The sequence below is a fragment of the Plasmopara halstedii genome, assembly GCF_900000015.1.
Source record: "Plasmopara halstedii genome assembly, contig: Scaffold_322, whole genome shotgun sequence".
NCBI classification, from domain to species: domain Eukaryota; phylum Oomycota; class Peronosporomycetes; order Peronosporales; family Peronosporaceae; genus Plasmopara; species Plasmopara halstedii.
In genome coordinates this window covers 1,106,339-1,116,681 of record NW_020187243.1, presented here as the reverse complement: position 1 = coordinate 1,116,681, position 10,343 = coordinate 1,106,339, and the positions used below count along the sequence as shown (strand labels likewise).

At 42.8% G+C, this 10,343-nt stretch overlaps 2 protein-coding genes across 2 annotated transcripts; one reads left to right on the top strand and one right to left on the bottom strand.

The window, feature by feature from the left end:
* Nucleotides 1–423: 423 nt before the first annotated feature.
* On the bottom strand, nucleotides 424–692 carry PHALS_08358 (uncharacterized protein; the record flags this gene model as incomplete). The annotated part of the gene is made up of 2 exons (XM_024723694.1): nucleotides 424–464; nucleotides 551–692. The coding sequence occupies 2 exons, from the start codon at nucleotides 690–692 to the stop codon at nucleotides 424–426; spliced, it is 183 nt and encodes a 60-aa protein (XP_024574644.1).
* Nucleotides 693–5,824: 5,132 nt separating this feature from the next.
* On the top strand, nucleotides 5,825–7,705 carry PHALS_08357 (uncharacterized protein; the record flags this gene model as incomplete). Its single annotated transcript, XM_024723691.1, has 1 exon — nucleotides 5,825–7,705. The coding sequence occupies one exon, from the start codon at nucleotides 5,825–5,827 to the stop codon at nucleotides 7,703–7,705; it is 1,881 nt and encodes a 626-aa protein (XP_024574643.1).
* Between the last annotated feature and the right edge of the window lie 2,638 nt (nucleotides 7,706–10,343).

The window sequence follows — 10,343 nt, the reverse complement described above, 5'->3', positions numbered from 1 at the left end:
CGCACCTTGCAGCTTCCTATTGTAACCAAATCGTTTTCTCGCTATTGCCAAACTCTTTCCTTTTCGTCCATTGATCGTTAGTCAATCGACTACAAGGTCTTTTTCTATACGAGTAAGATAATTTATAAATTACAACGCAAGGCTTATCATCGTACTTAACACCCATCCAATACGTACTAAACCGGAATAGATTAACACAATATATTGCAATATTAATATTGATGTTATTATTTAGCTAATATTTTAAAATATTGGGCAATTATACTATACTTAATTACAATATATTGTTGACATTGCAATAATTATTTAAAAATATAATTATATAATTTTCACCACTTTCCTTAATAACCGAGGTGGCGTTCCCTATATATGTGGAGTGGTGAGTCGGTGAAATGTTCTGGGGCAACATTTATCCTAATACAATCAGCTAGTGGCTTTAAGCATTGAACAAGTTTCATTCTGCTCTACATCAATAAACGCAATCGGTATCCGTCAATAACTCCATTTGCGTAAGAAGCCGTCATGGCTTTGAAAAAAGTGATTGACAGACCATATCGCTGCCAACAAGCCACAAGGTTAAGAGCGTCGCTAGCGGATGAATGCAAATCCGCTGGAATTAAAGTGCTTGCTGTGGTGGCACAGGTCTCGATTCCATCAAATTCAACTTCAAAAGCATGAGAGCTTCGACACATTATGTTGAAGCAGTGTCTGCATAGCCGAAACAACTACGCAAGCAATTGCATGAATTCTTGCTGTCATTTGGCGAAGGTTTGATGCGACACATTGTATCATTTTACAGCTTTGAGGTCTCAGCCGTTAGTAATAAGAGAAGGACTGACTCAAATGAAAAAATGCTTTTTTGCTTGGTAAGTTGCGCTCAGAGATAAAATTCTCGATGGCTTTGTCGCGAGTACGAATATTGAAATTTGAAGGTGCGTCCGTCCGTTGCCGTAAACGAGGTGATAATGTCCATTGTGATAACAGACGACGCCGTGGAATGACGAATGGAGACAGTCACCATTACGTCGGAGAAAAATCAACTAGAACTTAAAAAAATTTCATTTGCAAACACGTTCGTCCCTGGGCGTCATCGTGTCCGTATCGAAAGTGTGGAAGGTGCAACTAGTTGATTTTTTTGGCAGCTAGTAAAATTGGTTTCAGAAAACGACTCGATTATTGGAGCGATCTCCCACATCAGTAGAGACCGCCAAGATTTATAAAGTATTGCACTCTGGCCTTCCGATCGAAATCTTCGTAGCCGATAAATCAGTAACTACATGCTGTGAAGCTCGCTACCATCCCATTCTGTCATGGTGAAGGTGACAACGTCACACTGGTATCTATTACAGCTCTAATTGCAAAACATTGTCGTACAAAATTCTGAGCTGGTTATGCTTCACTCATGTTAACTTAAAATGTTGTGGCAAATAGTCTTCGTAGTCACCCAAGAGATCGGTAGAACATTGGTGGCGAATGCAGCAATAATTTTTGAGCGCTCTACTTGGCTATGCAGGTCCATTAACGATCGACGCAATAAAAGGCGCTTGTTAAGATGCAAAATGCATGTGGTAAGCCGTCGCCAAAAGTGTTCTATGGAAGTGAAGCTCAGACTGCGCATGCATTTGATACTGTCTATAATGACATCAAGGACAGATCAAGCCCAAGTCGACAGGGTAGCGCATTACATGGTCACAGTTTTTGATGACTTTACACGCTTCTCCATGTGTTCCTATATCAGTGAAGAACTGGTCCTGAATTGTTTAAAGAAATTCTGCGCAAAAGAGAGTATATACCGTCGAAGTGACAACGGTGGATAAAGCCAAAGTCACTGGTTTAGTTCTTTTTCGTGCAAGGTTTGGTATCGTTCACCATATTGGTGAACCCGACTTGCCGAAGCAAAGCGGGCATTTGCAGAATTTGACGGAGATCGCACGTTCAATGCTTAACACGATGTATATTTAGTGCTAGTGATGAGGAATAGCACTGATGACTGTTGGACGCGTCTTTTCAGAAATTTTCACTCAGCTCTTCGCCAACTCCAATTTAAATTTACAAGAAGTAAATTTTAAATACGCGAATTTGCACAAAATGACTCAATCAAGAAGAGTAAGCTTGACCCTCACCAATTCCGTATCACCACATTTTGCGCTCGACATCTTTTACTGACAAGAAGATACCGACGTATACCAAACTCCTCAAGAACGGATTTAGCAAAACAGCAACCACGCCATGCTAATTTTCCTGAATTTAATAAAGTTGGCCTCTCGTTCAAAGCGACTCTCGCATGCCGATAAACACGACTGCCACCAAGTTCGGGAAGTGAAGGTGAAGTTCCATCATTAGCCAATGCTTCATATTCAGGTGACAATCACGCAGGTAATGTCCTTGACGGTGTTTACGAAAGAGTAGTGATACTATTGAACCAAATAGTAGGCGCCTACGCTTAGAGAGCTATGAAATAGCGTTACTAACGTTGGATGCTTTTCATCATCAACTCATCACTTGTTAATTGACTGAACGGGGCTGTTTGTCGCCAGATCCGATGCTACGTCCAGAAATATACTAGTTTTTTCTTGCAAATGACTGTGTGTACTCTGATGTGACAAGGTGGATACAAAGCAAGGCTTGATGCAATCGAATGTCTACAGACGCATGGGTTTTGTTACACTTACCTATTACCTAGTGTTGTAAGCTTGATCACTGTCCTGCTGTAGTCTATATAGCATCAATCGAGGCTTTGGCACCTTATAAAGCCAGAGCTTTTAGTACATACAACAAACAAGAATCATAGCACATGTGCATCATATCTAGCGTGACGATTGTCTAATAAATCATGCTTATCATATAAGGTCGGCCAGTGCTTTGGTCATTCGACTTTTGGTCAGCTGGAATTGTCAGATTAAATAATTATACTCTTTTATTTCAAGACAAGTTATGAAGCCAGACAAATGTTTGACAAATGGAGTAATAAAGCAAACGAGATAGTGATGCTCATATAATGCTATATTCATCGGCTCGCAGCGAAGTACAAAGCGAAAGAAATACACAGCATAGCTTCTTCATGAATAGCAGATTGCAGTCTATGGCCTTGAAAGGACACTTTTACCATAGCTTGTCTACACTCAATTCTAGATAGCTTTACTGTCTGTGCTATTCTTCTTCTTCTAATTTTGCGGCAGGCATGGGGCTTTTGCTTGATTAAACCACCGATGTCGATCATTCGACCGTCAAGTGTAACCTACTCCAGGGTAAAGTCAAGGGCTGCGAAGCGAAGTGCCACACCCAGCGAGCATTATATGTAAAGCTTAATAATGTGTCGAAGCTCTCATGCTTTTGAAGTTGAACTTGATAAACTCGAGACCTGTGCCACCACAGCAAGCACTTAAATTCCAGCGGCTTTGCATTCATCTGCTAGCGACGCTCTTAATCTTGTCGCTTGTTGGCAGCGATATGGTCTGTCAATCACTTTTCTCAAAGCCATGACGGCTTCTTACGCAAATGGAGTTATTGACGGATACCAATTGCGTTCATTGATGTAGAGCAGAATAAAACTTGCTCAATGCTTAAAGCCACTAGCTGATTGTATCATGTGATTTGTCTTGATAATCCTGTTCTTTGACCGTGACATACTTAATCACTCGTCCACAGGTTTGTACGACAATCATTCGCAGTTAAATCACGTACAGCACATGACCTGTGACGTGTTTTTAACGGCTTACACTTCAACGAAGTCCAAGATTCTACATGTTACCTCGTACAGAGCTTCGATTCCGAAAAAAAGGGATTTCAACATAAAAATTTAAAATGGTAGTCGCGAAGTGATGCATCTCGCTTAGAAGCTTGATATACGTATGCGGTAAAGTGCTGAAAAGTGCACGATGAGTCATTTGGAAGCCAGACGAGGATGCTCTTGCTAAATTTGTACTTTAAATATGGAAGGGAAACAGAACAAAACATGTGGAAGAAAACCTGAATTGTCTGCAAGATGCTTTTCAAAAAAGTTAGGGTGGTCTTTGGCAGAGTTAGGACTCTGTTAGAAGAAGAAACGGAGACGCACAAATACCAAACTTGCATTCACTACGTCGAGCACTTATTTTGGTTAACGGTAAGATCGGCGTATATTGCATCAAGTGTCTTCCGCGGAATAAATTTCAAGCTTGTGTTAAAAATTCGAAATTTGGCTGTTTTCACTTCTCATTTTTATATTAACGATATATATGTGCATTGGGGAAAAGCCCTAATAAAATTTATGATAAAGCAAATCTCGACAATGACAGCGCTGTCAGCGACGCCCTTACGATAAAAAAACGTCCAAATCTCTCCCCGCGTTAACATGGCTTGCCTCTGATCCGCACTCTACCGGATATATCGGGCGGGTAAGATTGAGGATACAACATACCAGCAAATGCATCGATCGCTTGGTGTGGAAATCGGTCAAAATTCTTCCGCGGAGTAAGTGCAGAGCTGGAGCGAAATGACAAGTTCGCGTTATAGTGCAACGCATGCCTTTTTGGTTTCACGGCCTTTTAATTGGTATGGTACCCTTGCATCCACCACTTGCCTTGCTATCAACTTGTTGATACCATTACGGAACACATAATGAAGACATAAGGCCTCTATCGGTGACGACATTGGTAGATATAAGGCATTCAACTTAGAGAGCTTTAGTAACACAAGACCCCAAGATTGGGATATCACTACAGCCTTCGTCATAACTGATTTCGCTAAGCTGTTCAAAGTATTTTTGCGTACAATTACAGCATCGTTGTTCATTGTAAAAAATGATCTATGATGTTTACTTCGATCCTTGGTTGTTGCAATATATTTTTTGGAAAATACAGTAATTCTTGAGATCTATAATTATTGGTAACAATCAATTTATACAACAGCGTGAAAGCTTTTCATCAATGCTTGAATCGACAATTTGATGTACACTGTAAATGATACTTGGAGCAAGTAGGACTACGTCGGTATGTCTAAGCTTGCAAAAACAACTGCTTACTCATATATGCTACTTGCTATGACAAATCGTCAAATTTTATGTGGTTGGCTGCAAAGCCTTCCCACTGCACTGCTTGAAACTGTTTGCACCTACCTATTATATTATCGCGTCTGGTACTTTCTGCGCCAGATGAACATAAAGACGCAGAAAGTACGGCGAGAAAACGAGGTGCGACTAGAAGGAGGTCATGGTATCATGTATCCACACGCAAGGAAAACCACAAGCGTTGGACGACTGATAAATTACTGAACATAACAAAAAACGACGTAGGCCAGTAAAGCCGCGGAAATACCATCAGCAAGAACCTACTGCGCTTTTCACTGAAACGACAATACCGAAGCGACCGAGCATCGATGCTTCACCAAGACATTTTTTTAGTTGGGCAAACGAACTATCACTCGAAGGTCGCGTGTGTTTGTGCTGATGAAACGCGCCAAAAGGTAGGTTCTGTCAACGCTACAGTTAGTAGTACAGACAGCAAATAGACAGTGAGCTAACTTCAACAGCAAGTGGACTGAAACCTGAAAGAAGCGGTGGTGTCTTTTGCAAGCACGCAACGTCTATAGCTCTTCTCCTTCGAGTTCTCTAAATTCCACTTCTTTCACGTCGATTGGACACATTCTACAGCAGCATCCTTTTAAGATAACCTCGATTTGATAAAAAACTCCGCTCCAATCCGGCTTCCTTCCGTACGTGCAGTTTGGATTCACATTGTTAGAACAAACAGTATAATCTTCAAACAAAGCTCAAGAAACCTTCCTATTTTGGGAATTTCGGCTGGCTAAGTTGTTTCTCGCCCCTTCGTATCGTCCAAGACAATCAATGTCAAATTCGAGTTTATGCAGTTATGGAAGTTTGGCGCGTGTGTATCTCGAAGATGACGAATGGATAGACGATGAGTCATTCAGCAAGACTTGTTTCAGGCGGATTCGAAAAAAACCGTATCGAGCCGACAAGGATCTATTGCTTGCATTAGGAAAGTCTTATCTTGTTATTTTTCGTCGAAAATCGCCACGAACGCGATCGTGTGTGTGTATGTCCCCATCAGAACTTTCTTCAAAAAGCAGTGTGGAGCAACGACAAGCAAGCGAATTTCAGTGTCCTCACGTACATTCGTTTGACGATTACGAACAGTGGGCAGTTATTGAGTACTCGGCTATCATACAGGTGCAGCTTACCATTAACAATTCGAATCAAAATGAGAACGTATGTGCAAAACCCAAAGATTTGATTATGGTGGTAAGGGACAGCAGTAATTTGTGGCTCGATTTTGAGCACAATCTTAATCGAGATTTTTTTATCGACGCCCTAAAGACTGCATCTGCACCGCACGTGATTATTGATTTCGATTGTAGTGACCATGACAAGTCAGTCGAAGGTAGAAAAGGTCTCAAAGTGTCCTTGCAAGATGGCGTTGCTGACGTTTCAAATCGAAAAACAACTTCACGAATGGTCTTTGATTTTCAGCGAGCAGCTTCTCGCTTGGCAGTGATGCTTGCGGTCGAAATTGATGATGGGGACCTTGACGTGGCACTGTACGGTGACATAGAACATGAAGTTAATCTTCCCATTCAAACTCTTTCCAGTGCTTACACCGGGCCAAATCAGCCTATCTCTGATTTTAATTTTAAACGAGAAGCTTTACGAAAGGCCATTGAAAACAAAGCTCAATTAGCACTTCAAATTGCAAGTGAAATTGATCTACACAGCCCGCAATGCCATTTTATTCTTGGCACAGCAATGGAATTGTCGTGTGTTCTTGACGAACCAGATTTGTACACTCTCACGTGGCTTGTTAGTGGATTTATCAATCTACAACGTTCGAATTCGTCCACCAAATCTAGCCCAACACGGTTAGCGCAGACGCAACTAGAGTATGCGATCAAAATGGCTCGTGAAAATTCATTACGACATTTGCTAGCTCTGGCATTGGCATGCTGTAGTGATCTGCATCGCCTTAGTACCCGAGATATGCCTACAGCAAGAAGTCTTCTCATTGACGCCGCAAAATTGATGCCAATGAATGCTCTCAATCTTGTCAGTAAGATGCAACTTCATCATAAAATACATCAGCTTGGCATCACTAAATTTCGACCTGGAGACGGCGAAAGACAAGACAAGAATATTTTTGATCTTTGGAAAGCTATGTTTATTGCCATGTCTAAACCAGCACCCATACAGAGTGAAGTACCTACTTCCCTGCTGTTACGTCCTTTGGTAAAAACCAGGACAGAGCGTTTTCGCCGTTGCTTTGTGCAAATTTTCGCTGTGTCCGGTGCTGGATTCACAACTGGACCTCACCAGATTTTGCGTGTGTATTTGACCGAGCAGTTGACATTTGAATGGCTTCGGCAAGAGGTTATCGAACGTTGTAATATCATCCCATTGTACGAACATGTTAATGGAAAAAACTGTGCAGCGAGTGCACAAGTTCTTGGGTTTTACGACTCGATGACAAAAAACAAATCCATAATTTCGTGGAATGCGGATATTCTCGATGTGGTTCGCATGGACTGGCACATTATTCGCGCTGTGGTCATGAAACAAAATTTGACATCTAAATCTAACTCACTAAGTTCACCACCAGTTCTTGTGCGATGCTTCAAATGCCGCAACCAGATGCATTTAACGGAAGTGGATGCACATTCTGGCTCTTGCCAAGCACTGTCAGATACACGTCTGTCGAATCAATTCGACACTTGACCTCCCATAAACACATGACCATGGCAAAAAATGCGATTGACAGTCTTGATAATTCCACCGGTGTATTGCATCTGGGGGTCAGATACAGAGACGACATCTTGAATAGTGTGGATAGGTTATGAGCTCTCGCTTAGGAATATTTGGAATTTTATCAAATCAACGTCCAGCAACTCAGGTTCCACACGAAATAGCCAATATAGCCCATGTATAAATAATACAAGTAAATAGCTAAAATTTTACAACAATTCTTCTCTTGCTTAACTTCTTAATTTTTGTGCCATTTGGTCTCTTAGCACTTACGTTACATCAAATTTCACAAATCTGGCATCTTTGTTTCTGTGACAAAAGCGGTGTCTGATGTGCTATGCACTGAACTAAGGGACAAAGTTTTTGAGTGTTTCGCGAAAGCTACGATAGTTCGTCGTTATATGGGCTCACTAGAACCATATACAAAAGGCATGTCCTTTCCACTGCTATGGTGCAAAGTACTATTGGCGCGGGCATGAAGCTGCGAAAGTGATTTTATGGGCGCGAATTCAAGCAGTAGTATGTAAACGTGAAATCAGATGAAAGATTGCCAAAACTTTCTTGCCAAGCGCCGATTTCGATTTAAGACAACTTCCACAGACAAGTCGTGTTTGCAAAAATTGTTACTTGACAGTATTTTCACTCTGAAGGTCTCGCTGAAACTGACAGGTGGGCTTAAAAAAGGCACTGAAGTATGCGGTTGGAGTTTTGCTCACTACCACAAGTCAAAGGAGCGCGAATTACTTTCTCCGCAATGTGTACGTCTACAATGATATAGTACGAACTCTGTGGCACCTTCGCCTAGCGAAACTTTGACCACACTAGGGGTCATACTCCTTGTTGCCTTGAAGCATTGCTTAAAAATTGGTGTCTGCTGAAACGAGCTTTATCCACATGACCATTGTAACGGGTTACACGTACCCTTGTATGAAAGGTGACTGTACAAAAGTGTGGATTACACAAGTTGGTGTAATCATACAGTGGTGTGGATACATCGTAACAAGAAGCAAGTATGTGGTGGGATTGCCAGAAATAATGCATAGCAATTAGGTTTTCACTGTATTAATTACGTATTACTATATCAATAAGGAAAAGCGAAGGTTTTGGATTTTGGCGGCTCTGCCGCAACAAAAAAAATATATATGGTTTCAATTTTGAACGAAAGAGTTCATTTACCTTGTCTAAGGTCTTGAAAACTCTTAGGGGTGGCGGATTGCGATTCGCTGCACTCGCACTGGCTCTTGTAAAGAACGCAAGGTCAGTGACTTTAGCCTCACTTCCTATAAGCAAAGAGCTATGGCAGCCCCGTAGTCAATCTACTTCGAGTCGTTACGACTGATCCGCTATGAGGATGGAGCAATACTACTATCTGCCCCAGGGCATGCAGGACGGGCTTAATAAGCTGATGTCCCTGCTGGGCCAAGAGGACGTGGTGCACCTTATTTGGCAAGAACCCGAAGCGATAAACGCGTGCCTAAAAGTATTCGAGCTATGGGAATGCTCTGTTAGAGCACCTACAGCAGATGCTGTCAGCGGCGACTGCGACCATGACGCCACCGTCGATGACGACTGACTCTTCCAGACCCAGGCCGCTCATGGTGAACGAAAAGACCTTCGCGGATGAGAATGGAGAAAATCTCCTGCCCAGGAAGGAGACGCAGATATAACCAAAGCACCGAACGTTAGTGCCCATTCTCGCGCTCAGCCCGCGAGCTTAGAGGTAGCTAGCACCTCGTGCTGTTCCTCGTTCTGAAACATGGCGGATGTCATAGCCATCTTGGCCTCTCCTACCCAGAAAGGAGCGGAAGCGACAGCATTTGCAACTGTTCTCCCCGCCTAATCAGGCATATCGCGTTCGATCGCGTTCGCAGTGACCGTCGTTATGGAGGGCCTTGGAACTTGCGTGGCGAGAATGGAAGTCTTCTGTGTGCATCCGTCTTCTTTTGAAAAAGCGATAAATGTGGCATTGATTGCGGAATTCAACCTCAAGTCGGCACGACTTGCTTAGAATGCACACCCTCAAAGCTCGTCGGGCGGGCCTGAGCCAATGGATATCAGCTATGCTGAGAAAGAGGAGGGAGAACTCCAAGCTGCTGAGCAGCGTGTAAACACCTGGCGGTGGAGACACCAGTCACCTTCAGACTGGTTGTTTCTTGCGCAATGCCCGTAAAGGTTCGTCGAACCGACGTCCCGCATTTAACCAGTCTGGTTTCGCGGTGAAAACGAGAAGACCCAGTAGGCGCGGGGCGCGCCCTACTGGGGAAGAACGGAGTTCTGTTGTATCTCAAAGAGGTAGAGGGCAGCAGGGTCCAGCCTTGAAATGCTCCGTGCTCTTAAATACAAAACGTTTGTGCAAGCCGGGCTTGCTGGTCGTAAAAACGACAGTAAAGGGCTTTAAAAGCTATTCAAGATCCTATCGATTTCGAAGTGTCGGGTAATCATGCTCGACACTCCACGATCGAAGTTAGTCAGGTGTATGCTGAGGCGCTGGAATCGCGGTTTGAGCTACAACGTCACTGTGCCGAGGATCCCTGTGGACCTCAGTGTCAAGTGTCTTGACTTTGATAGCGTGAAACGCTGCTAAGTCTTAGACTTGGATGCAAAATATGAT